The sequence below is a fragment of the Mustela erminea genome, chromosome 5, assembly GCF_009829155.1.
Source record: "Mustela erminea isolate mMusErm1 chromosome 5, mMusErm1.Pri, whole genome shotgun sequence".
Classification (NCBI taxonomy): domain Eukaryota; kingdom Metazoa; phylum Chordata; class Mammalia; order Carnivora; family Mustelidae; genus Mustela; species Mustela erminea.
The window spans coordinates 34,171,404-34,198,778 of NC_045618.1; the positions used below are offsets into that span (position 1 = coordinate 34,171,404).

The following is a 27,375-nucleotide window of genomic DNA, read 5'->3' on the forward strand; positions in this document are numbered from 1 at the left end:
TTCCCCACCTACAACCCTGACAGCAACTTGGGGGTCAAGGCTTGAGTCCTATTCCTCTCTGAAATCTTGGGGCTGACTGGCTAGATGCTGGATGTGGGCGGTGGGTGCAAGGCCAGTGGGGCCAGAGACCAGCATCCTCAGAGTGGAGAGCAAGGGAGGGAAGGAGAAGGGACACAAGCTACACCCCTAGCAAGGCCTTTCCCATATCCCCTGGCTCCCCCACCCCGCAAGTCCAGACCTGAGCAGCTCACTATCCACTCCCTAGTCCTGGCTCCAGAAGGCTCAGATGTGGCAGGGCTGATGGCCCCCAGTCGGCCTTTGTGATGCTGACCGGGGAGGTCAGAGCGGGCGGAGATGGGGCTGCTGTCTTCTCCCTCCTGCACATCACCTGCCAGGCCACCTAGAGAGTGGGCTGTGACCAACCCCAGAACACTGTGGGGCACTGTAGGAGAGCGTGGTTCAGGGATGGCCACGCCCCCTTGCCCTAGAAACACGGTCCCTGGAATTCCCCGGTGAAGAACCAGTGAAGAACGAAAGAGGAAGCTGAGGAGAGGTGTCTGAAGCCTGGCCTGATGGGGGACTCAGCCATGCAAAAGAGGCTCAAAGTACACAAGCTGGTTTTAGTTTCACTCCTGGCTCGGGCTGTGTGAGGTCATTCATTCGTCTATTCAGCAAACAGCTTAAGGACCTGGGGAACGCAAGGCTGTGGGACTTCATTACAAGTCACTTGTGCTTGCTGGGCCTCAGTTTCCCCATCTGCATTGGAGGTGTTAAACTAGCTCGGGTTTCCCAAAGTTGGGTATAGGGGAGGATTTTTTTTTAAGTGATAAAAGGAGGCATTAACAATCATTGACTCACAGCAGGAAAGTTACGCCTTTTCTTCTTCTCTGTCATTCTTTTTTTATTCAAAAATTTTTTTATTTATTTATGACAGAGAGAGACAGGGAGAGAGGGAACACAAGCAGGGGGAGCTGCTGGCTGGAGAGGCAGCCAAGCAGGGAGCCCAATGTGAGGCTCGATCCCAGGACCCTGGGAGTGTGACCTGAGCCGAATGCAGACCCTTAATGACTGAGCCACCCAGGTGCCCCTCCGTCAAACCTTCTGATGAGATCCGGCAGTGAGTTTCATTTCCGTGCTGAGGAGTCCTCACACCGCTCAAAGGTCCTCAATAGTCTGCACACCTCCCCTCCCCTTTGGTAACAAAGAGGTACTAATAAGAAGGACTTGAGGCATAGCTAGCAAGGTTTGTTCTCGTTGTATTAGGAGCGTGGAGACGTTTTTTAAAGCTGGGCAATATCCATTTCAGATGATGATATTAAGTTTCCTTTTAAAATACTTACGTTCAGTCTTAAAAACTTTTTATTTAAAGAGAAACTACAAAGTCACTCAACAGGCTGGTGGGTTAAGTAAAGCAGGACAAATCTCCCTAGACAATAATTTACAAATAACTGATTTTTTTTGCTCCTTGGGTCCAGGGGCTGCTGCCTTGCAAAGGCAGCCGTGTTCTTGTTGGGAGACAGGACTCCAACCTGACAGCTGTGGCTCCTGAAACTGGACCAGCAGGGCCAGGGGAGGGATCCCCACCCTGATAAAAAGGTGATGGCAAGTCAACTGGTAGAATCTTGGGTAACATGGATGCTTGGGGCTTCCTGGGGACTAGGGAGTGTGTCTCCATACATGCCTGAATGCAAATTACTTTCGTTGACAAACAAGCTGATCTTGGTAGTGCATGCAAAGCAGTTGACAGTCCCTGTTGGGAACAGCCCTCTGCCCTCAGAGGCAGCCTCTCTGTTTCCTGAAAGCTGACTCGGGCCCACTGCTCCCAGCCTCCTCCCTTCTCCTCTCACTCTTAGTGCCTGCCCTCCTGCACACCCTTCAGGGGAGACACCTAGGGGTTCTCCAAGGAGTAGTCTCCAGCCCCAGCACAAAGATTTGCAAGATCTTCAGCCATCCAGGAGCAAACTAGCTCAGCACTAGAGAGAGGCAGGCAACTCAGGGGCTAATGTGTCTAAAACACCTTTTCTTTTCTCAACCTGCAAATCCCATGCATCCTTAAATAGCCAGGACAAACCTGATTTCTGAAAGCCTTCATGGGTAGCTCCCTTTTACCCTTGTAAAAGTTGCCCCATCCAACCTTCTCATAACCCTCGAAACCTGCTCTCCAGGCCACTATTTATTAATTGCATTGTTTTATCATTTTCTGATAATTTGAGTTTATTTTCCCTACTTGGGTGCATTGCTTGAGGGCATGGATGGTTTATCTCTATATCCCTTGTCTTGTATACGGCCATACCACCCTGAACACACCTGATCTCGTCTGATCTATGTCCTTTGTCCCTGGCCTCCAACAGTGGGGATGCTCTGTCTATTTCTGTTGAATTCATAGATGGGTGAATAGTTTCGGCTTCAATTTGGGAGCTAGTTTTCAGATTCCTTGTTTTTCTTGAAAGCCTCATTCTTTTAGGTATTCAGTAGTTATTTATTAAGCACCTAGCAGGTGACAGTTATTCTTTTAGGAGCCAGGAATGCAGAATGAATCAAATTTGATCTCTTCCCTCAGGAAGTTCACTGTCAGGTTGGAGAATAAGGCAAACAGCAAATGGATAACAACAAGAGAAACTTTTGAACGTCATTGTCACTTAGCTGTAAGCCACTCAGAATTTAACCCACTTTGTAAGAAAATTCAGATAGAGGATCAAAGAGGTGATGTGGAAACACGCAACCCTGAATTTGAATTAGAAGTGTCAATAGATTTCATGATGTTTTTTATCTTTAATAAATGCGTGCGTGCGCACGCACACACACACACACACACACACACACACACTTCTTAGCTCGCTACTGAAGGGATCTAAAAACAATGACCAAGCACTCCTCGCCCCCAGATTATGGTCTCTAAATACCACTTCCCACTAAAAGGACTTGGAGACATGGCTGACTCCAGGTCCAGGACAGAAAATGTACAAGAGGAGTCAGGAACGTTGTCTTATATCAGAAAGCAATGAAGTTATCAATGACTACCAAAATCATATCAAAAAGCTTCAGGAGGCATCTTGAAGAGGATGATTTGAGAAACGATTAGGATATGCTTACATGCTTGACTGGAGCATGTAAAATATGCTTAAATCCACAATTTCATAATCTTGTCTTTAAAAAAGAAAACCCCATATCGGTCAGCTGTTGAAGATACTAACTTACACTTTAAAAATTGCCAAATAAAGCAAATGAACCAAACATTAATCCTGCATTTAAACTATACATTAAGATTATCCTATGGTTGAGGAGGAGCAGTTTCTCTTTACAGAAGCATTCAAGCAAGTAGACGGAGGAGTGACAGAAATAAAATGTCACCATTTTGTAGCCCTTAATGAATTCATGAATCTAAATTTTATCATCAGTGACAGCTAATACACAAATGGAGAAACATCAGTATAGCATGTGTTTCCTCATGGATCCATGAAGTATTCTTGACCCCCCAAACCCCCAAAATCAAGCCTTGAGTTAATCAAGCTCCAAGATCTAAAAATTTAGCAATCAGCCAAATTCAGTCTGTGAGATGCTCTAAGACCAAATAATTTTTTTTTCTTAATAAATGTGTGTGTGTGTGTATGTGTGTGTGTGTGTGTGTGAGAGAGAGAGAGAGAGAGAGAGAATAAGACATGAAAGAGGAACCTAAAAGATGTAACAACTATACTTGCCCTGTATGGACCTTATTTGGATCCTAATTCAAATAAACAATTTTTTAAAAAATTATGAGACAATTGCAAAAAGTTGAGTACTGATTAGATATTGGATGGCATTGGAAATTATTATTTGTTTTTTAGAGGGGGATCATAGTATTGGTTATATTTTTAAAATAGATCTTAAGATCTTATATAACTTAATAAGATCTTAACTGGAGATACTTAAATATTTACTAATTAAATGTTGAGCTATCTGGGATTTCCTGCGTGATACCCCACTGGCGGTGGTGGCCAGTAGAAATGGGTGGGGTAAGATCAAACAAGATGGGCCCTTAGTTGGTAACTACTGAAGCTTGATTAATGAGCACAGGGAGATTTGCTATACTATTCTCTCTCTGTTCAGCATGTCTCACAATGAGAAGCTAAACTAATTTAATTCATGTTGTCTCTGTGTGACATAGTTGCCCTTGCATCCCTACAAAATCATTAGAATCATAAACATCTAGGCTGGAAAGGAGCCAAGGATGGCTTATCTAGCCTTCAAGCATCAGTCGGTAGATGGGAAGACCAAGTTCTGGAGAGGCGCAGTGATCCTGCTGAGATGATGTGGTGACCCGAGGGCTTTGCTCCTCTGTCACTGGGCATGCGCACCCCCAGCCCCAATGCCCCCACTTTTGCCCTATGAATGGTGGTTTCTTATCAGATCCTGAGTGGTCTGGCTTTCCTCATTTGATCCTTAATTATGAAATATTCCAAACACATGGAAAAGATCAGAAAATAATACGACACTACTGAAAAGTCACTACACAGATTTTTAAAATGTGAACATTTTAACTTTTCTCCATGTTTTTTAAAGGTAATAAAATGTGCTAGGTATAGCTAGACTCGCAGCTAACCCTCAGTTTCCTTCCTTCCTTCTTCTCCCACAGATAACCACTGTCCTGGGGGGCAAGTTGTGTTCTTTTCACTCATGTTTTTATATTTTGATATATATACTTGAAATTTAGAAGTGTTTTATATTTATATTTGACATAAGTAGTATCATATCATCTATTTCCTTTTGCAACTTGCTCTTTTCACACAACATTGTGTTTTTGAGATTTATCCAAGCTGATACATAAAGATCTAGCTCATGTATTTTAATGCCCACATATAATTTCATTATAGGGAAGTGCATAGATTATTTTTCTTTATCCATTCCCCTGATCCCCTGATAATGGACAGGCTATTTCCAGTTATTTCTGCTACTTCAAATAGTGGGGCAATGAAAACCTCCATGTACATCTCTTTGTACTTGTGTTTAAGAGCTTCTCCAGGGTATACACCTGGACGTCGAATTACCAGGTCATAGGGTTGTGTTGCTTCTACTTTGACAAGATTGCCCAGTGTTCGCAAACTGGGTGACTCGAGTACGTTCCACTAGCTCTAATAGATGGGGCTGCTCATTCCCCATCCTGGTGCAAGTTTCGTATTAGGAAACTCATCAAAGACCTGCCCATCCAATGGGAATGAATTGCTTGTTTCCCTCTCTCTCTCTCTTTTTTTTTTTTCCCAAGATTTATTTATTTGAGAGAGATAGAGAGTGAACAAACACGGGGAGTGGCAGAGGGAGAAAGAGAAGTAGGAGCCCGATGTGGGGCTCGATCCCAGGACGTGAGATCGTGACCCGAGTCTAAGGCAGAGGCTTAACCCACAGAGCCACCCAGGCGCCCCTGAGAATTGCTTGTTTCTGTCCTCTACTCATTTCGCTGAGTTGTTTGCTCTCATGTACTGACTTGGGAGAACTTATTATGTATTCCAAATATCACTTGTCAGTTGTGCATCCTACATGCATATCTTTTCATGTCTTGTTTTTCCTCTCTTGCTATTGCAGATGTTTAAAATTTTAATGTAATCAAGCCGATCTTTCTTTTTTTTTCGTTACAGCTTTCGCTTCTTGTGTCCTGTTCCATAATCCTTTCCCTCTTCACACCACTGAGGTTGTTCTCCAATATTTTATCCTGCAAGTTTAAAGACTTTAATCCCACTAGAGTTTATTTTTGTGTAGTGCGTGAGGTAGGGATCCATCTTCCCTTCATAACGGTGGCCTACTGTCCTCGAACTATCTGCTGAGACACATAATGCCACATGGGTCATAGTCGGATTCTTATTTACACAGGGGTCTCTTCGTGGACCTCATTCTGTCCCACTGGTCTGTTTGACTGCGTAGCTTCACAGTAAGCCTTGGCTTCTGGAGGACAAGGCCTCCTTTCTCACTCCTCTTCAAAATTATACTTGCTATTTTTTGGTCCTTTACTGTTCTGATAAATTTTAGTGTCCGCATATCAAATTAAATAGGAAACATCCCAGCTGGATTTTGTTTAACATTCCATTACAGGTTTCTGGAAAAGACAGCATTTGAAATAAAATTGGATTTTCTCATCAATGTGTGTATGTGTGTGTATATATATATATATTTTTTTTTTTCATATTTATATGTGTGTGTGTGTATAATATATATGTGAATAATGTATGTATACCTATGTAAAATATAGGATCCATGTAGGTCTTTTAAAAATATTTCCTTCAATAAAATTTTGTATTTTTCTTCATAAAGGTCTTGTGTAGCTTTGCTAAGATCTATTTGTGGGTAGGTTTTCTTGCTATGTAAATGCATTTTTTTCTTTATTTTATTTAATGCATTTATTTATTATTTTTTCTAATTGGTTATTGTTTATTAATAGGAATGTTTTTGATTGAAAAATGTTGAACTTGGATCCAGCAACTTGACTAAATTCTTTGTTTTTGTATTTTCTATGTACACAGCCATATTATCTGCAACAAATAATTACAACTTTTTTTTTCATTTCACTCATTGTACCTTGTTTATTCTTTTGTCTTTTTACATTGGCTTAAGTCCCCAGAACTATGGTGAATAGAAGCGGTAATAATGATCACTCTTGGTTTTTTGCTGACTTTAAACCAATACTCTTGAAACTTAACCACTATCTATTATCAGGCCACTGGTCTGGTTTAGTTATCCATTATCAGATTAAAGACATTTTCTTTTATTCCTAGTTTGGTACTTTAGGAAGAGTCGTGACTGGGGATTGAATTTTGTAAAATGCCTCATCTGCTCCTTTGATTGGTAAAACTAAGTGTTTCGGGTGTTTTGGAAAATAACCTCTGTTCTTCAGTAGTTGGTTGTAGGGTTCGATGGCTCAAGCTTGCAAGTTATGCTACTCACATCTTCTACATCCTTATACATTACTCTTGGCTTGATCTACCAGTTCCTGTTAGTGGGATGTTAAAGACTCCTGTTCCTCCTTGTAATTTTGTCAATTTTTGCTCTATGTAGTTTGGGATATTATTCTGAGTTTGGGAGCTCCCTATTCTGCCTTTAAAGTTTTAAAATCTATATTAAAGGATTCCCCTTCCTTTCTGCCTGCCTTCCCTCCCTCCCTTTCTTTTTTTTTTTTTTTCTAGGTAAGCTACTAAAAATGTTCTAGCTTAATTTTATCCAACATGTCTCAGTATCCACATAGTTAAAGGGAAATCTTACTAGCCTGCTGTTTCATTTGCCAGAATTAAAAATTCCAGACCTGCTTTTCTCAAACCATGAAAACCTATTTTCAAACATGTAACGCTTGCACCGGACAGCTACAGTATCAAGGCGAGAGAAACGCCCCAGCCCCATCTGACTTTCATCCAGCCTCCACAGTCCGGGAGGTCCCAAGAGCCTACTTTTGAGCCATCGACCCTGCCCTCTCTGATCTGCCTGGGAGAGAGCTGAGTCGGGGTCAGGGCAAGCACATTGGAGTTTTCTGGGTGCTGACACACGGAAGGCCTGAGCTGGGCAGGGTTGGAGTTGGGAAGGGGGCTTCTTTTCTTTCACTTTCCCTTCTACGCTCTTCACTTCGAGATCACTGATCTCCCCTGTCTGGGATCAGCTCTTTCCTACCTCTGGCTGAGAAAGTTCTGTAGGCATAAGCATTATGTCTTATTGATCTTTGCATTCCCTAGAACCATGCCTATCATATTAATGCTCATTACATAAATGTTGGTTGGGTGGATACAAGGATAGTTCGACAGATGGGTGGCTGGATGAGTGGGTGGGGGAGGGATGGTTGAGTGGGTGAGTTCTAGGTTCTCAAAGGAGGCGGCTGGTTTCCATGACTTTTCCTGCCTATCTATTTCCATGAGGAATTTTTCACCTGCACTGTTTGTTGAAGGGGCAGGAGCCCTCATACTCTGGATTCGAATCCTCCAAACATCAGTCCTGGCCTCCCTGAAAAGGAACTGAGGAAAGGGAGATGTGATTTGGTTGACTCAGTGAGTCTCTTGACCTTTCTGGACCTAACTGTCCCATTCTTAAAATCAAGGGCTCAGTTGAGCTACCTTTTCAAACACAAAAGGTCCAATTTTAGTGTAAGGTTTAAAAATGCTGCCCCGGAACTGGCATCGACTGTGTTTTCTATTGCTATCATGAAGAAAAATAAAATGGTGCAGAACCGCACAAATTTTTTAAAGATGAATCATGTTTGTTAGCCGTACTTTACATTAAAAATAATGTTCATTTTCAAGCACTGTGTTCTGGGGGGAAAAAAAAAAAGTATACTCTATCATCATGAAATATTCGATGGCCAGGTTCTACCATTTGGCAGTCTTGCTAAGGATCTGTCCGGCTGCTGTATCCAGAGATGCGTGTCTCTGTACCTTCTCACAGATGCTAAAATTAGGAGTCTCTGCCTGGGTTGGGGTTGAATAGCTGAGGGGTAGGGAGAGGGGATGGGCAGTGACTCAGAGAGAGGCCAGCAGGCGTGCGGCCTGGTCGGCTGTGGCTTGGGGTGGCCCAGACACTTGCACATGACCCGATGTGGACTAAAAGCAGGAAAGCAGCCTTCTCACAGCCGTGCCATAAAAACAGATCTGCTAGCCTTGAGCAATGGAAGAGTTGAAAGATTCTGGAAGGCAGGCCACTTCTCTGCTTCATTTCCAAGCATCCACATGCCTGGCTTCCCAGAGAGATAGGATAACCTCCAGCGGGGGAAAGTTCAACATTTCTTGACCAAGACCGTCCTGAAGTCCTGTATGCTGCCCTCCGGGGAAGCTCGTCTACCTGGGCAGACAGACAGGTGCGATGATAGGTGGCCAATGCCAGGGTTGACTGGGTCTGGGTTTCGGCAGGGAAAGGTTAGGGGTGACTTTGAAAATAGTGTCAAGGTCTTCTGCCCCCATTGGGGAGGAGGCAGGAGTGACCTGGGGGTACTGAGGGAGGCAGGCGTATCGTTCATTGCGAGTAGGCCCCTCGCCTTGGACTATTAGACAAACGTACAGGGGCCGTGGGATCACAGAGGGGCCGTTAAAATGCGGAGTCAGCTGCAGCAGGACTGGGGTTCCAGGTTTCTAACAAGTTGGGTGGAGAGCGGAGCAGAGTGCTGGGTGAGAGGCCGAGGAAGAGGCAGGAGATGGGACTATCTGCATGGAGGCTTGGCGAGCCTGTGTAAGGGACAGTGGCCGTGACAACAGGTGGGAGGCAAGGCGATTGCGGCTGGGGCCTGGGCGGTGTTGCCAGCAGCACGTACACAGTCAAACCCAGGGCTGTATAAGCTCATCACCATCGACTATGAGCGTCCATGGTCAGCTCTGCACCCTGGACAGCGCCCAAGACATCAGGTTACAACAGCCTTCCGCGCGTTGCTTCCTCATCTGAGACAGGTGCGCTGCTTGTCCTCTCCTTGAGGCCTGCAAGCCCAATCCTCTTAGCACTGGTGGACAATCCCCAGGTGGGTCCTGGGCATACGCAGACTCTTAGAATCTTCTGGCCAGAGCCATCTGGCCCTCTGCTTCGGTGCGTCAACACAGTGTGCCGGTCTACTCAAGTCCATGAGATCAATACAGAGCTGTTGGCCACATGTGGCCTCGGCATTCCTCCTCCGACCTGCTCTACCTGCTGGAAGCTTCTCCTCTAGAAGCCTCTCCAGCTGGACAAGCCCTGCGCATGCAGTCCTGCTGTCCTTTCTAGGCTAATAAAGACTGTGCTTTATACTAACTGTAACCCCTTTTTAAAAATGTTACCGTTACTCCCTTTTTGTGTAAAAGGACAGTGCGCACCTGTGATTTAAAAGGCCTTGGACCAAGTAAGGAGTTGGAAACCACGTTAGTCCCCAGCTTTAGGACAGGTTTCTCTACTGGGTAGAGGAAATCCCAGAGCCTCAGAAGCAGCTTTAGCCCTGCTTCCCTCCCAGCACTGGCCTGCATTTCCTACCCTGTTCCCCCTTCTGCAAAATACCCCCTCTGAAAGCCTTCACGCGCAGCTTTGTGAACTAGAAACTGAGGTCCCCCGTGTGACATCTAACTTGAAACTTAAGATGGTGAAGGCTTTCAGAGCCCAGACGTTCACAGACACTTTACACCTGAAGTTCTTTGGGTGTCATTTTTTGCCAAAACGTTTAGCACGGACGGCTGTTTAGTTAGACTCTGGTATAAATCTGCGGTCCTCCCGCCCGGAACTTGATCCTGAGCAGGCACCTGGAGGAAATCCCGGCTCCCACCCACCGTTCCCTGGCCTGCTGGAAGACGGCCTGGGCAAGTCAGGAAAGAGCACCCACCCCTCACTGTCCCGCGAGATCAGACTTTTAGGGTTTGGGGGCAGTGCAGGGAAGTGCTTTGAGATGAGAAGAGCTTCTGCTGAGGGATGACAAGGGAAATCACCCAGAATCCAGGGCGTACGGACGACAGCGGCCCCCCTCTCTTCTGGGGGGAGGTCTGACAAACAGGTGGGAGGGACAGGTAGAGGCAATTAAGACACAACAATCAAGCCAACCTTTAAATAGCAACTTTTAAAAATATAAAAACAGCTCATTACAATGACTTTTCATTTTCTTTTTTTCTTCAGGAATCAACTTTCTTCTACCCTCACCCTCCCTTGTGGCTGGAGCCTTTAACAAGACACGGCAGAGGCATACCTGGGACCCAGAGAGAGAGAGAGAGAGAAATTCTCCAGACGGCCCCTCCCCACCCTCCAGAAGGTACAGGGCACCCAGCCCGTCTCCACAGTCTCTGGGTCACGTCACGGGAGCTGCTCGCCTGGAGCAAGATCACTGAAGACCGGCAGTTTCCACTGGGGCCCCTTCCTTCCTTCTCACCAGACAGAATCACACATTATAAAATAATCCATAAAAATGCAGTATCAAAATTATCTTCCATATGCTACATCCACGGAGAGCCCATCACCAGGACTCACATCGGCCTTTAGCTTTTCCTTAAAAGAAAAAAAAAAAAAAGACCAAGAAGGGAGGAAAAAACAAAAACAAAAACAAAAACAAAACCCAAATCCTAATACCTCAGAACATTTTGGTACCAAAGAGTGGCACCTACAGGAGACGATATTTCTACCTGTAAACTGTTTGGGCTCCAAGGAAAGACTGAAAGCTACAAGAAATCACCACAGTGCCAGGACCGGTGTCCCCACCCAACCCCAGGTCCCTTCAGCCCTGCTGTGCCCCCTGGGGTGGGCCCGGGTTGGGGAGGGGGTGGGGGGGAGAGTATCCCTTCGGACTCCCAACTCTTATATAGGTTGATTACGCTTTTCCCCTCTAGGGAGAGAGGGGGTCAGAAGCAGGAGAGGGGGGGAGAAGGCATTTTATAAAGGACATCGATTCTAACTCTTTTTATTCAAATTAAAAAAAAAAAAAAAGCACCCACATCAGTTTTGCTATTTTTCTCTGGTAGCTCCCTGAGCTGAGTTGCTATGCTTTCCTCTTTCTGTCCTTTGAAGGTTGTGTCCGAAGATCAAGAAGGTCCAGAGATGGAGTTCCTTTATGCCTCCACCTCTCCTCACCATAACCGAGTGTGCACCAAAGAGAGAGAGAGAGAGAGTGAGGGAGGCAAGAAGGAAAGAGAGAGCAAGTCAGACCCCTGAGACAGAGGGAGGCAAGCGCAGGCGGCCACAGGAAGTCTGACCTTCGTCAGCCCAGCTGGCCACCAAGCAAGCCTTGCCAGGGTCCTGACAGGACTCAGGCTGTTCCCAAGTCCACGGGGAGGTGCGCTCGTCCCAGGGACCCCCACTTCCTAGTCAGTCTGGTCACGGGCTGCAGCTCCCTTCCTCTGCCCCCTCCACGCCCTCTCCATTTGGCTCCCCCTCCCGGCCTCCCCTTCCCAGGTGGGGATGTCCCTTTTTAAAAAAAAAAAAAAAAAAAAAAAAAAAAAAGCCACCACCACGAGTGGGTTACAAATACAGCAGGCGAAGTACACGGCTAGCGTTTTCGGTGGGAAGGAGCCTCCTCCCCCACTGACCAGTCCGAGATAGAGGAGTCTGTTATTTACATTTTTCACAAACATTGTGCGCTGCACAATCGGGAAAATGAGATTCCCCCCCTCCCCCAGCACAAGCACATGGTCCACTCCAGCATCCCCGACCCGGGGCAGGGGGACAGAGCAAAATAGAGGGGAAGGAAAGATGGAGATTCACGAGGGCGTCTGTTGGGGGGTTGGAGCCCCAACCCTCCAAAGAGATCTACTTGTAGCATCTGCCAGGGTTGTGGACAGGGAGGAGGAGAGATATCCACCGGAGTCCTCGAGACACAGGGGTCCATGCCCAGGGGTCCGGACTGTGGCGGGCGCGCCCTCTCGGCCTGCCGGAGCGCAGCCCTGGACCACTCGGCTGCCCGCCGCCAGCCTCTGCCAGCCTCGGGGCCCCTCGCGGGGTCGCCCTGTCACCGCCGAGTCTGTCTCTCCCGGAGTCTGACAGCCCAGTTAGAGTCCTTGTTTAGTAGATGACCTCATAAACCGTGGCCTTCTTGTCACCAGAGCCTGTTACAATATATTTGTCATCCGCTGAAATGTCACAACTCAAGACAGATGAGGATTCCTTGGACTGCAGGAGGAAGGCGAGGGCAGGCAGGAGGGTGGGGGGAGAAAAAAAGGCAGACACTCACTTTCCTGGTACTCAGCATGACTTCTGTGCTGTGTGTGTCATGTCCCACCTGCCAGCCCCTGGAGCTCCAACCCTGAGCACACCCAGCACCACCTGGAGAGGCACTTTTGGGTACAGATGTCCTGTCCTCTGGCTTTCCCACCGGGAAAGGCTCACGAGCAGGGTCCAGGGGGATCCTGGAGTTGTACTGGCCGAAAGAGCATGGGAGCACGAGTTTCTCCCCGGAGTTTACAGACAGGAGTGAGCACTTCTGATCAGGGTGTGGGCAGCCACCGGGCCGAGCTAGGAAGGGGACCTACGCCCGACCCGAGGTGTCCAGTGTGACTAGGGAGACTCTGAGGGTTACACGTGGGACACTCTGGATGCCATACAGTCCCAACACAGGTCCCGAAAGCGTCTTGTAGGCTGGGAGCACACTGTGTGTGTACGCATACACGTGCGTGTGTGTGGTCAAGACTGTGTGTGAGTGAGAGCTGTATGTCGGGACCCAGATCTTGAAAAATCACCAAAAGCCTCTCCCTGCTCTCCCCTCTCTTTCCAGACCATTCTCTCCTGCGTCACCTCACTCCTCACACTGAAGTGTCGAAACACAAACTTAACTTGAATATCAGGTAACACTTCTCTGGAAAGAGCTGCCCAGTGCACCTCCTGTGAGTGCTCAGTTCACCGGCCAGAACCAGGAACATGACTTAACTCCCTGTTCTAGAAATCCTGTAGAATCCCCGCTTAAAAGCCCTCACCCCATGGGTCAGAGGCCACGAGCCGCAGTGTGTGGCCCGCTGATGTGTCCCAGGACTTGGCTCCAGGGGACCCATCCCAGACCCCCAGCACGTAAGGGCTGGAAGGGGCCATCCCCATCCCCGGGGGAGGCCGAGACCTGGGGCAGGAGCCAGGGGCCCCCCGGGCGGTACCTGGAATATGCTGGCTCCGTACGGCGTCCTCCAGGCATTGAGGAGATTGTCTTTCCCAGTGCTCACGAACCACTTGCCTGCAGGCGGGTGGCAAAGGGAACGTCAGCTCATGGCTCGCTGCCTTGGAAAGCAAGACCCACCCCAGACACGGCTGGCTGCCATGGAGAGGTGGTGTGGACCACAGGTGGACTCTCGGCTGGTGGGGGGCATTTCGTAAGTGAGACCTGTAACGGACTCACAGACCCTCCCAGAACGGACTCTCTGCAGTCCCGGGCGGAGGAGGGGGGGCGGTGGGCACAGACGGGACGGAGAACAGTAGGATTTGCACCTCATCACAGTCATTGCCCTTCCCCAAAAGATTCTTTGTAAAGCCACCAGCTGAGTGATCCTTCTCAGTTTTACAACTGGAAGGCGGCAGAAAGTGCTAGAAATGGCAGAGCCCTGAGGTCTGGAGACCTAGCCAGCCGCAGGTGGAGATGGGCTGGTGCTCGGGCTCTGCAGAGCTCTGCCTGTGCTAATGCGCTCCTGGTCCCCAAAGTCGCACGGGGGCCCCGGGCCGCTCCGGAGAAAGAACCCCTGGCAGGCGGAGAGGATGGGGGTAGCTGAGGTTGTGCAGCCAGACCAGGGAGAAGGAGCTCCAACCTGGGGCTGTCTGCCACCACAGCCTGCAGTCTTAGCCTGCTGCCATGAGTGCCTGGTACCCTGTGGCCATATCTGCATCCAAGGGACAAGGATGGCGGTGGGGGGGGGGGGGCAGGGGGGCACACAGACGCTGAACATGAATGACAGCAGTCGGGATCGGGAGGCTGGATTCCAGGACGTGGCTGGCGCAGAGGCTCTGCCCTGCTCTCAGCTTTGGGACCCCCTCTGCGCAGAGGGCAGGCCAGGCTGCCCGGAGTTCCCGGCCCCCTGAGGCTCACCACAGTAGGCAAACTTCAGTGACAGCACGCAGCTCTCGTGCAAGTGCAGCTGGTACTTGTCCGGCTTGGTGTGGTGCAGGACCTCCACGTTGCTGCTCTCCATGCCCACAGCCAGCCACTCCCCAGTGGGGCAGTAGCCCAGTGAGAAGATCTGCAGGGGGCGGCAGACCAGACTCAGCTCCTCTATCCCCCCACACTCCACCTGGGGCCCCAGGGGCTCCTCAAAGGCCCCGCTCAGGGACCCCGGGCCCACTGCTCCCCTTCCCGTCACATCCCCACCTGCAAGGCAAAGCCCCTCTCCTCTCCCTCAGCTCTGGAATGCCTTTTAGGGGCCAGGATGTAGGGGCTCAGAGAGGTCGCTGACTCTAAAAAGTAAGTGGTAGGAGCGCCTGGGTGGCTCAGTGGGTTAAAGCCTCTGTTTTCGGCTCAGGTCATGGACCCAGGGTCCCAGGGTCCTGGGATCGAGCCCCGCATCGGGCTCTCTGCTCAGCAGGGAGCCTGCTTCCTCCTCTCTCTCTGCCTGCCTCTCTGCCTGCTAGTGATCTCTGTCTATCAAATAAATAAATAAAATCTTTTAAAAAAATAAAAAGTAAGTGGTAGAGCCAGCATTCCAACTCAGAGGTGGCACAGGCGTTTCACTTTCAAAGTTACTCTGTCCCTGGGACTTTAGCCTTTCCTTAAGGAAAAAAGTGAATAGAAATGCTAAAATACTAAATACGTATGGTTAAAACATTTAAATGAGTAACACAAACAACAACAAAAAATAAGGCTACCCGATGTCCACAGAACATCCTCTACGAGTCGGACTATGGCGAAGGCTTTTAGAGGGACCACTTCAAGGCTCACACCACACCTACAACATAGCTACTACCGTGTCCATCCCACGAGGGAAGAAAAAACTGGGGCCAAAGTGCTCAACAACAAAGGAGCTAAGAATCCTATCACAGCAGCTGGGTCAAGTACATCCTAGTCCAGGGCCTTCCTTCTCCATTCTATTCTATTGCTGCCTCCTCCAGGAAGCCCTCCGAGGTGGCTCAAGTTGGTCACAGTCCATTTGCAATGACCACCTGTGAGGGCTCCCTTGTCCCCTGACCCAGCCCCTGGGACCCCCAAAGGGAAGGGCGCACGTTGTCCTGGGGGAGGGGAGGAGCGCACACACCTGGGAGGTGAAGTCATGCTGCTGCAGCTGCCGGCCCTCGCGCAGGTCCCAGGAGCGCACGGTGTTGTCCAGGCCTCCGGTCCACAGCTTGGTGCCATCGTGGGAGATGTCTATGCAGCTGGCCCCGTCTGTGTGACCCTGGAACTGCCTACGGAGGCCAAGAAGGGAGAGGGAGTGAGCCCTCCGGACCCACTGACCGTCAAGGCCAGCTGTGTCTGAGCAGAAGAAGAAACTTAGGCTGAGAAGGGGGTGGACCGTGCACCCACGGCCCTCCGGTGAGCTTGCAGTAGAGCTGGGTCTCCTCCCCCGGGACGGGGTCATAATGGAGGCAGGATTCGCATGGGACCACCACTCCTGAGGCCCCACAACAACCACCAAGTGACACTGCTCCGACCGCCCGGGAGCCGATGCTCTCCTTCCTCAGTTCCCTCCCTCTGCTCGTCTCCAATGCTCTGGATTCTATGCTCCCCTCTCCTCGGAGCCTTCTGCAAAGGTGCCCTCCGTCCCCCACCCACACCGATCACCTGACACAGGGCTGCCCCCTCAGCCGGCCCACTCGGATGTGACCACCCCACAGCCAAAGCACCCCGGGCGGGACGCTGTTAGGACCAGCGCGACCTTCCCGAGAACGAAGCTCCCCGGCCCCCTGGTGCAGCCGCACCTGACCAGGGTCTGGTTGTGCAGGTCCCACACGGCGATGTTGCCGTCACTGCAGCAGGAGAAGCAGACTTTGGCGTCAGGGCTGATGGCCAGGGCGTAGCAGGCAGGGGCTGAGGACGTCAGCTCGGCCTTGATGCGGGGCGTGGGTGAGGCCAGGTCCCAGATGGTGAGCGTGCTGGCCTCGCCACCCACAATGAGCGTGCGCCCGTCGGGGAGCAGCTTGCACGAGCGGATGTAGTTGTCCCTGTTCTGGAGGGAGAAGGGGCAACGTTGAGCTCTGGCCACCCCTCCTCCCAGGGACCAGAAGAATCCCACCCAGTGACACTGAGTGTCCTCCGGAAGCCGTTCCCTCCCCCCCACCCACAACCCTTCAATCTTTTGTGCACGTCTTCACCAACCCTGGCAAGCTCAGTATCATCTCCACTTAAGGATGGTAAACCCAGGGCTCAAGGGTCCACCAGCCAGTTTACTGCCCAGCCAGGGTGCCCCTCCGCCAGCCAGAGGAAGTGTCTGCAGTCCTGGGGCCTCTCACCAGGCAGTCCAGCTGGGAGATCGGGCTCTTGCTGCCTGGCTGGCTGATGTCCCAGATCTTCACGCAGCCCTTGCCCCCCGTGTAGACGTGCCGCGTGGGGTTGCTGATGGTCACAGCACACACCACCTCCCCGTGGCTCAGCGTGTTGATCTGCCGGGCGTGGCGGGGGATGCCAGGACCGGCCAAGGCGTCGTGGGGGAAGGGCACGGGCTGCATCTGCCCGTCAGCACTCACGTGGAAAGAGTACGCCCTAAAAGGGAGAACACGTCCCTTCCGTCATTCCCAATCCTCTCAGTTCCCACGAGTCCAACCCAGGTCAGATGGCACCACCCTGACTGGTCCACCTCTGCACCCCACTCCCCAAATCTTAGGGAACCTGGGCACCCCAACCTCCTTGGCCTGGCTCTACAGGGTAGAGGGTTGCTTAACAACCCAGCCTGGACTTCAGCTCCTGCCCCCAGATCCTTGGCTCTAGATCTCGTCATCGGCCCCACATGGGCCGCGGAATGCCCTTTCCTACCACCTTTAAATCCCTGTGGAAAGGGTTTGGCTTGAAGGTCACCTCTTCCTTTGCAAGCCCAGGGGTTAACAGGGAGGGAAAGAGGTGTGCCCCCCAGGATGAATCATGGAGTCAGAGCCAGAGGTAAGCCAGCATAGGCTGCCTGCTGTTTTAGGCCACTGTGGGTGCTAGCTAGGGGTCCTTCCTGCAGCTCAAATCCAGAGGAGCTCCTGAGGCTGAGGTGCTCACATCATTTAGCTAGGGAGGCCCCATCAATGGAGGTGTTCCCCAGCCCCCTCTCAGTTCCCCACTCAGCAGGAGCCCCAGGGCCGATCAGGGGTGTGGCCAGGCAGTGGTTTCCTGCGGCTCCAATCTGGTCTCTGCGTACCTCTGGGGGTAGACACCTTCTCAAGGCCAAGGCCAAGGCCAAGGTCAGGGCCAGGGCCAGGGAGAGGGGTAGGGGTTTGTGTGCCTTCCCCAACGAGCATGCAGTAAGCCAGCCAGAACTTACGGTTTTCCGCCAGGAATGGAGGCAAGGCTTGAGGGAAGGCCAGTGGCCCGCATGGGAGGGTGAGGGTCAAAACCAACCTGTAAGGCAAGACAAGGCCAGCCCTTAGTGAGGAAGGCCGCCTCGCAGTCCCTACCCCCAGCCTCTTCCTTCACCATTTCCTACGTCCTGCCCATAGTGCTCCCTCTTCAAAACCCAGAAGACAGAGAACAGCCTATGGTCTCAGAGGAAAAACAGGCCCAGCAGGCCAGGTAGTGCACACGCCAAGTCCAATCTTGCCCAGGACAGTGGGAGGACAGGGTGACAGTCCAGACCCCAACTGTGAGCCAGTACCCTTGAGCCCCACACCCCCAGCGCTCCCTGTCCCACCAGGCAGAGCTGACCCGGCCCCACTTCTTTCTCTCCTCTGGTGTCCAGTGGGCCCGTCACGGGGAGAGGAGGCCACCCAGGAGAGAAACCGTCTCCTGAGAAAGAACCCCTCTCTGCCGACCCAAATCCAAACCCATTCTTGGTATAGCAAGCAGCCTCATTTACCAAACCCAGGCTATGTGGAAGTCACGGGACTCCTTTTGGGATTCCCATCCCCACGGAGCCCAGAAAAAGAGAGCAGCCCCACTTTCCAGATGGAAAAAGATGGCCTGGACATGGGGAGGGGCGAGCCTGAGTTACATGAGGTCTTTTGACGACTAACAAGCCAAATGGGGGTAGGTCTGCTGACCCCAAAGCTTATGTTCCTTTCTTTTTCTAATAAACACTCTGCCCCAGAGGCAGCTGCCTGACAACCCCCACCAAGTCCCCACTCCTTTCCCAGTCCCCTCCCCGCCAACAAAAGGAGCCAAAAGGTCTACGTACAGCTCCAAAGCTCACCATTGGCGATCGGCCATAGGCAGCGGCGGCGGCAGCCGCCGCCGCGCTCATCTGCGGTGGGATGTTGTGGAGGCTGGCGTAGGCGCTCGGGCTGGTGAGCGAGCCGTTCATCTCGTGGTGGCTCATCATGGCAAAGGGGGCAGCATAGGAGCTGGTAATGGAGATGGGCGTGCGCAAGGCCGAGGCTGCAAGGAGGCGGGCGTCAGCTGGGGGGTGGGGGGCACCAGGGGGGAGCGGGCCCACCCCTCCTTCCGGGACAAAGCTCGGGCCACCAGGATGCCTCCCAGCCCCGCAGCAATCCTTCCTGCACTCAAAAGCTGCCTGCTCCAGGACGTCCTCTTGGACTGAAACCATTTAACTAGGAATCTGGTCCTCGCAGTCCAAAAGGTTCAAGCTGAGAGACGTGCCCACTTCTTCTTACAGAGCAGGACATGGAGGCCCAGAGAAGGGAGTTGCTGGAAGTGTCACAGAACTAATGACACAACTGGGAATAGACTACAGGTGTCCTGACCTATCTGAAGTGCCTTGCACACGCCAAGTCCAAAAGAGGCCTCAGTGAGCCCTTGACATCAGTGTTGACCCACCAGGTGTCCATGTCCTCTTCAAACCTGACTGTGGAGTCCCCCTGGAGGCAGGTCCCGGGAGAGCCCCAACTCCCACATAGTGCTCAGAGCTCTGGCTTAGCTGTGCAGCTCCAGCCCTGGCCCGGGCAGACCCCAACCCTCCAGCGCGGTCGCCCCAGCCCCAGCGTGCCTACCCATTATACCTATCGGGTCCATGCCTGGAGGTTTGCCCGGCATCGACCGGAGCCCTGGGGTCGTGCTGGTGCCTGGAGTCGGGGCATCGTTCCTTGGAGTAGGCGTGTTGGACTTGAGCCCAGGGGTGGAGGACTTGTCGTTCTGAACAGGGAAGACACCAAGATTCCTTTCTCTCAAGAGGCGGGCATCTGGAACCGGCCACACTACCCAGTGCCGGCCCCAGTTCTAAATCTTCTGCCCAACAGCCCCTCAATTCTTGCCCAACCTTATTGGGCCAGGACTGTGGCAATCGTTCCCATTTTACAGATGCAGTAACCAAGGCTCGGGAACATTTCACTGGTAGCACAGGGCCCAGCCAGTAAGTGGGAAAGCCAGTGTTTGAACCGGGGCCAAACCCCAATCCATGTTCTTCCTACTCCACCCCTCTCCCCTCCAATTATGACCACTCCAGCTTGTCCCTTTTCCAGAACCTTCTCCCTCCACCCCAACCTGCCCCCAGCCCTCCGCTTCTGTGGCACCAGCGACAGACCCCACATACATGACCAAGGTCTTTGGTCTTGGAGGAAGGTGTGCTGCTGGAGGAGGCTACTGAGGCGGGGCTAGTGGGGGCGTCCTTTTTCAGGCCGCGGGCCTTGTCCAGCCCATTTTCAGGAGGGGAGTGTGCCGGGCTGACCCGGGGCGTCGCGGGGTCCTAAAAGCACAAGGGACGCAGAGATGCACTGACAGTCACAACCAGCCAGGAGTCTTCCCTGTGCCAGGGACGGGGCGGGAGCGCAACGGCTGCCGGGGAGGGGAGCTGGGCTGAGAGAGACCAGATCCCCACTTCAGGGGGCGGGGATCTGGTCTCACCCCTTTATCCCACAGATGGGGAGACTGGGGCCTGGTGGGAGGTGGGGGACAGTGACCAGCCCAGGACCAGACACAAGTTCAGGACTCAAATCTGGGCAGTGGGGCCTCTCGGCCTCGTGCAGCTCTCTCCAGGTCCTCCTTCCCTGCTGAGGCAGGTCCCAAGGGGCTCATGACCTCTATCCTCAAGATGCCAGGGTTGGGGGATGGGAGGGAAAAACAGAGCTGACCTGGAAGACCACGGGGAACAGGAGCCGGCCCTTGCCTGGGACCTCTGAGGCATGCTTGCGCTCCCTCCCCTGGGCTCCCGTCCTAAGAACCCGGGCAACCATGCAAGCCAAGCCCTGTCCTCCTCCTCCTGAGCAGCCCAAGGCACCAACACCAGAGGCCTCGCTGCCCTGCTCAGGCTGCCAGCCACACTGGAGCAGCAGCCGAGACACATAGCTCCCAGCCAGGGGATGGGCTGCCTAGAACCACCCTAAGCAGAGCACGCTGCAACCCAGGCCTGTCTGTGCTCACCTCGTTGGAAACATCCACCACCAGATCGTCACTCTTGTCCCCGTCACTGTCCTGCAAGCAAGAAAGAAGCCTGTCGGGGGGCCACTCCCAACCATGCCGAGCCTGAAGCACCCCCTGCTTCTAGCACTGGAGTCTGAACCCGGGGCCAAACCCCACTGTCCGCGCATTCTCCCCTCTGGCCCACCGATGTCAGCGGTCTGCTTGCCTAGCCCCTGGCTCCCGTCGGGATCACTGTGCTCCACGCCCACTGGCAGCCTCACCCACACCTGCCCAATTACACCTGGCTCCTTCCAGTGGCTTTATGGCCACCACCACAGACGAGGAAGCGTGCTAGCCTCATGTCATCGCTTCCACCACTCTCTGTGGGAGGGGTGACCTGCCTCGTCTCCCAGAAACGCAGCCGAGGCCCTCGCGTGACACGCCCAGAGCTGCAAGCAGCAAAGCATGGCCTTCCCCCCTGGTCTCAGTTCTCATCCTAACAGCCCACCCACAGCAGATCCTGTGACCACACGGTAGGCTCAAAGCACGGGGGCACCGGGGACAGCCCCCTGGGACAGACCAGGATTGTGGGAAGGCTACCATGGCAGCATGGGGCACCCTGGTCTGTGTTGGGGGGGCACCCACAGCTCCCCTCAGTTCTCCCCGTCCTGGCCATGGCCCATGTGCTCACAGCGTGTGTTTATGATCCTGACCCCTTGACCAGGCAACCCAGCAACCACCCCCCATGCCTCTGACTCACCCATGAGTCAGGCCTGCAGGTGCTCCCACGCCCCAGCCCCCAGCCCCAGCCTCATGGCGCCCACTAGACGTACGTATCGGCTCAGACTATCCTTCTCCTCGGCTTTCCGCTTCTTGGCTTCCATGCTGTAGTCCGCGGAGCCCCGGTGCTTTTCACTGGCCCGGAGGCTTTCTGAGGGCGACACGGAGTTATTCTGGAAACCAAGAGGAGATTCGGTGTGAACATTTCGTGCACCCTGAGACACAGCTAGGCGCAGGGGTCTCGAGGTCAGCGGAGGTGTGGTGTGTGTCCTCTCATCCTCCCGCCAAGGGATCTTCGCCAGGGAAGCCTTCCCAGCTCTCCAGACAGGGTCTCCATGGTCGGGGGAGCCCTGGGGGCACCATTCTCTTTTGTAGCCATGACGCAGCTGTTACATAAACAGGCTTGCGCTGAGCTCTCTGCTTCCCAGCCTGTGGAATCTTCCATTCTTTTTTAGGGGGGGGTCTTCCATTCTGAGAGCTGGATCACCCCTCCTTCACTCCCCACCTTGGGCCGGCCCCGTGTCTTTGCTCAAAGAAGGGACAAGAGAAATCTGTACTGAGTCTTGAAAGATGGGTCTCAGTGGACACATGGGGGACCGCGTCCAACCCTGCCTAGCTCAACTGGAATGGGAAGACGGACAGGGAGGGAGGATGTCGGGGTGCCAATAAGCCTTCTCTACATATGGGGGGGCAACTTGGCATTTTGTGTGAACATTCTACCCCCCCACCCATGCCAGGCCTTGAGCCACTTCAGAGAAAGTGTTAGAAAGAAACAAGAATTCCAACTTCGTGAAGCCTTTCCCTCTGAAAGGCAGGGAAAGGTGAAAGGGCAGATGGAATCGTGTCCTGAGAGGTTGGGAGACGCGCCCAGAGCCCCCCATGGGGGGCAACATGAAGGAAACCTGAGCGGGGCCTGGAAGGGCTTAATGAGTTCCCCCTTCAAACTCCAAAGCAAGCAAGTGCAGCAACAGTTTGGAATCCAAGGCCTGGGAAGAGCGGGTCAGGGCCAGCAGACAAAGCTGGACCAGCACAGGCAGGTGGAGAGCATCCCATGGAGGATGGAGTCCAGCTGGCTTGGGGCCCCGATGGGGGCCAGGAACGGCCCACATGGTGTGGCCGGCAGCACCGGGCTGGGGAGCAGAGAGGGAGGAGCTACTGGCCACAGTACCTGCCAGGCGGCCTGTGCCCTCCAGACCCGGGCCAGGATGGTATCAGAACCGATGCCCCTCCAGGGGGCCACTGAGATCTACTCCTTTCTAAGAAACCAAACTACCCCTTCCTTCATCACTCACCACTCATCCCCTGCCTCTCCTAAGTACCCACCCTAGATCAGGCCTGAGGCTGGGTGCCAGGGCTGGAGGAAGGAGCCAGACACAGCCCCTGCTCTCCTGGGGCACACAGCTGGACTGCAGGACCGGGCAAGGCCGGTCTGGCCATGCTCCCCCGGCAGTGTGGACGTGCTGGACACGGCCATGCAGGAAACTCAGAGAGACATGGGCAGAGGAGGACAGCAAAAGGCCGGGGACCATGGGGGTGCGGGTAGGGAATGAGCCTCTACCTCCCATATCCCCCACTCTCCTGGAGACCAGCACTGGTGTTTGGAGGGGAGGGACGGTGTGGGAACTGCAGAACTTCATTTCCTTTCCTAAGCCGGTTCCTGGGCAGCCCTTCCCTGCCAAGTTTCTGCCTGAAGCAAATTAAAATGGCAGAGTTATCAAGCCTTGAAGAAAAAATGGAGGTCCTAATGGAAGTGCAGCTCAGCCTTCCCCAGCGCCGGGCGGGAGCGGTGGCGAGGCGCGCGCACACCGCAATTCAATTAGCTGCTGCGAACCCAGCCCAGAAATCAACGGCATTTCATTTCCTCCCACGGCAGCGGCCACCCCGCGCTGGGCAGCTAGGCTCCTGGGCGGGCGGGGAGCGGGGCAGAGGGGGCGCGCGGCTGCTCTGCTTTCTCTCTGCGACCCGGTCTGTGGCTCGGGGAACAGCAAGCCCTTTCTTCTCCTGCAGTCAGGCTGAAAACCCTCGCCGCTACTGGAGAGAGTCATGTCAAGCATTTAGCGGCATCGATCCAGCCCGCCTCTGGCTGGCAGGCGGCCAAAAAACTAAGTATTTTTTATTGCTTCGGCGAGGCAAGGAAATATGAATGAAGCTACCTCTAATTGGACTCCAGACTAACCCCTCCGGGACAGCTTCCAGCCCGCCCAGCCGTCCCCCTCCCGCTCGGCCGCAGCCCTGTCCTTCCTGCGGGGGCCTCATCTGTTGACAACCTGCTTTTGCAAAGGGCTGCTTGCGGCAGGCTGCAGGGCCGAGGCCACCACCGCCCCAGGATGGATGGCAGCTTGACTCCTCACCCCCCCCCCAACCCTGCTCCCGATAGTCTGGGGGCTCCAGGGGGCCCCCTCTCTTGGAGTCTGCCGAGCACGGGTGTGGACCAGCACTGCGGAGTGAGGAGCTCAGCTCTTGGGGGGTTCCCCAGGGGATTCTTGGAGCAGAAAGCTTTCACAGACAGGGGCACAAAGCCAAATGCAAACAGCAGTGGGGAGGAGGACGTGAAGACAGAGGGCGTCAGGCGTCAAACCCTCATGTCACTCGGCAGCAGGTCGTGTTAACCGGGTCACCTCCCAGAGGCTGGGCGCGGCTGTGGGGGGGTCTCCTAAGCAGAGAGGCTTGGCTGCACAGGAATATACCCGTGGCACAGACAAAGAAGCTGCAGCTCAAGGAGGCCGAGAGAGTCACCCGGTGTCCCATGAAGCTGGGACCAGACGCAGGCCTGGAGGGGTCCAGTCCAGCCCCCGACTCCTATCTAGGCCAGCCCAACTCTCCAAAAATGCCACTTTCTGAGGATCAACGCTCAAGCAATCAAAATGGACTTTCAGCTTCGGTTTTCCCTTTCGAATATACCCTAGCCGTTGCTGGGCCCCAACGTGCACCCGGATTTCTGAGCACATTGGCAAGTTGAGAGGGGACGAGAGCGCCACTGCTAACTGGAAGGTTTAAAAAGTCAGCCTGGTGGAGGGCCGGGAGGAGGGAAGGGGGTCGGGAGGGAGCTGCCCGAGGAAGCTGCCGTCTAGATGGTTAGTTAACTGCCTGACCTTCCAAGTCCTACTTAACACGAGGTAATAACCAAAGCCATCCTTGCAGATTAGATGGCCCCAGATACAAGGACAGCGATGAGGAATAAAATAGCTTTGCTAATCGCTGGAGGATTTTTTTTTTATCCAGACTCCACTGCGCTTATTCAGAAGGCTTATTCACTTGAAACAGAACCTCTGAGCCTCAGTGTGATCAGGAAGATTTACGACAAATCTCAGAGCTGGCAGACGCACAGAATGCCTGGCCCTGATGCTCGCTCGCTAGCACTTTCTTAAACCGAGTTTAAGCCCAGAACATGGAGAAACCTCAGGCATTGGGAGGGAGGGAGGAGGATACAGGATCAGACAGGGGCGGCCAACTTGGGAGAAGGGAAGCAACCCTGCCTGGGACACCAGACCCCCAGGCTGCTTGTGGGGGCCCGGGGACTCCACGAACTGGCCAGCTGACCTCTCTGGTTAATCACCACTCATAAAAGAGAGGGTTAGAGCTCACTTAAAGCTACTCGTTGGCCAAATGATGGGTGGAAAGCCTGCAAGACCCCCCCACAACCCCCGGATCCCACATGGTCCCCCTTCCTTCTCCCCCCCCACGCACCCCACACTCCATAGGCTCCAGAGCACTGACACTTACCGCACTGGATTCTCTTTCTTTGGGGATGGAAGGCCCGGACAGGAGGAGGGTCAGGCGCCCCAAGAGAAAAAGACAAAAAAAAAAAAAGGTCAGTCTTATGCAGCTGGCTTTTATGCTTTGCTAGTTGATGGGTTTTAAAATGGGCAGCAGGCCTAGCTCTCTGAGTCACTGTGGGTCAGCCAAGGCAGGGTCATTAGGTGACATTTCCCACTTTGCAAGTTAACCGCCTCCATTCCCCATGCTCTCTCTCTCACCAGTCCCGGGTGGGGCAGGGGCCGTGGTCCTGCTCTCCCTGACATGCCAACAAGGGGACCCAGATCCCTGGTCAGCACTTTTTAAAGCCACCTGTTTGCAAAGGATCTGGGTATTGAGCATGTTATTGTTTCAAAGAAACAAACAAATAAAGGAACTGTGGGATTGGTTTTTTTTTGTTTTTTTTTTTTTTAAACTAACACCACATTGTGTGTCTTTGCAGAGAAGCTTCTATCATTCTGCGTGGCCAAGCATAAGCTCCCTAACTCTCCTCTCTGCTGTAAGGACACCCTCTCCTCTGCCTAGTGTGCCAGCCCTCTGCAGCGACACACAACTCAGTCTCTGTTTCCCATACTCCGCTGCTGCCCTGCTGCTCTGGCCTGGGCCAGATGCCCTGGGCAATAGCCAAGGGCCAATACAATTCTGGTGCAAGCCTTCCACTCACACAATTCTGCAGGTCAATTCTATCTCAATAAAACGGGGAAATAAATGTCCAAGGGCAGACCACACGACATGACAACTTTGGGAAAAGGGCCTGCCAGGGAGCCATGACTGTTCCTTCCCCAGCAATCACGATCTCTGCTTAAAGACAGTCGACTTGTAAGTCTTTACTTGAGTGCCAACTGTGTACCTTTTCCAAGGCACCTGCGTTGGTGAGACACATATGCTAAGTTAAAAGCCTGGAATGTGGCCCCTGTTCTTGAAGGACTGATGCTCTTGGGTGAGGACAAAACACTCTGTAGGGGCAGGCTAGAAGAGGACAGCAACCAAGGGCTCCTTCTTGGGACCCCAGCTCTTTAACTCTCCTGGAAAAAAGCTGCCAGCACAGACTAGAAGGCATCTTAAAGGAATGGGCCCTTTAAAGATGGGCAGCGTGTAGCTGGGATGATGGAGGCTGCACGAGAGGCATTCCAGGCCAGAGAAGTCCAGGTCCACAGCAGGGATGGAGGGGTAGTCACGGAGGGTGGGGCTCTGGCTTCCGTGTACCAGAAATCTGACAGACGGCCCCCCATCTTTCGCTAACTCTCTCACTCCTGGCCCCAGGGTGACAACACCTGCTCTGTCCCCTTGCAGTGGGACCTACCTACAGGACCCCCACCCCCAGCCCAGCCCTGCCCTCTGCCCCAGCTCCGGGCCGCACCTCTGTGGTCCAGCTCATGGTGGTTCTTCTCGTCCTTCACAGTCAGGTGGGCCTGGCTGCCCAGGGCGCCAAGCGCCAGCAGCCCCGAGCTGCTCCCCGTCACTGGGGGGATCCCTGGAGGCTGCAGGCCTGATGGGTGGGGAGGCAACTGGACCGGGGGGCCATGCGTAGCGTGGGAGAGGTGCTGGGCCTGGAGCTGCTGTTGCTGCAATGAAGTGGGTGGTGAGCACAGCTGAGCGGGGACGGCGGGGGAGGCCGCTGGAGGGTGGGGAGGATGCCCTCCAAAACCCTTACCCTCCCCCAGCTCATTCCACATGCTGTCTGGCTGAAGGAAGCCTGTTAACCGATGGCAGTTTAGGCACCAGACTTTTGTCTCCAAACTCTCCACCCATCCCTCCACCCCCTGTTTTGGGACACAATTCCTCAGTGTCCATTTCCAAGCCCCAGATAAATAAAGCATGCATCTCAGGACCAAAGAATCATCGGGGCTCCCCCTCGGTTGAGGAGGGCCCATTTTTAAGCCAGCAGTCACACTTGCTCATGCTTGCATGCCTTCAGACATTCGCAGCCGGTGGTTCCCACCCTGAGCCCATATCCTGGGAAGCCTCCCTAATTCTCAGGAACTCCAGGCTGGCTGGCTGAGCCAGGGCCAGGCCACAGAAGAAAACTCCCAAGATCAAGAGGACCTTGGGGCCAGTGGAACGAGAGCTGACGTCGCTGG

At 53.2% G+C, this 27,375-nt stretch overlaps 1 protein-coding gene across 13 annotated transcripts in view; it reads right to left on the reverse strand.

Annotated features, from left to right (window-relative positions):
- Nucleotides 1–10,477: 10,477 nt before the first annotated feature.
- Nucleotides 10,478–27,375, reverse strand: part of TLE3 (TLE family member 3, transcriptional corepressor) — a 46,923-nt gene continuing 30,025 nt past the window's right edge. For 2 of the 13 annotated variants that reach the window (XM_032342588.1, XM_032342584.1), the window contains exons 7-20: nt 26,655–26,859; nt 25,262–25,278; nt 21,592–21,711; nt 20,780–20,830; nt 19,953–20,105; nt 19,423–19,555; nt 18,657–18,841; nt 17,793–17,869; nt 16,783–17,032; nt 16,252–16,499; nt 15,591–15,738; nt 14,432–14,582; nt 13,512–13,588; nt 10,478–12,540 (exon numbers count right to left, since the gene is read on the reverse strand). In XM_032342588.1, coding sequence (XP_032198479.1) covers nt 12,433–12,540; nt 13,512–13,588; nt 14,432–14,582; nt 15,591–15,738; nt 16,252–16,499; nt 16,783–17,032; nt 17,793–17,869; nt 18,657–18,841; nt 19,423–19,555; nt 19,953–20,105; nt 20,780–20,830; nt 21,592–21,711; nt 25,262–25,278; nt 26,655–26,859 — 1,923 coding nt within the window. In that variant the 3' untranslated portion in view covers nt 10,478–12,432. Of the gene's footprint in view, nt 12,541–13,511; nt 13,589–14,431; nt 14,583–15,590; nt 15,739–16,251; nt 16,500–16,782; nt 17,033–17,792; nt 17,870–18,641; nt 18,842–19,413; nt 19,556–19,952; nt 20,106–20,779; nt 20,831–21,591; nt 21,712–25,261; nt 25,279–26,654; nt 26,860–27,375 lie in introns of all 13 variants that reach the window. The other 11 variants (XM_032342586.1, XM_032342581.1, XM_032342587.1 and 8 more) reach the window with 7 other exon arrangements.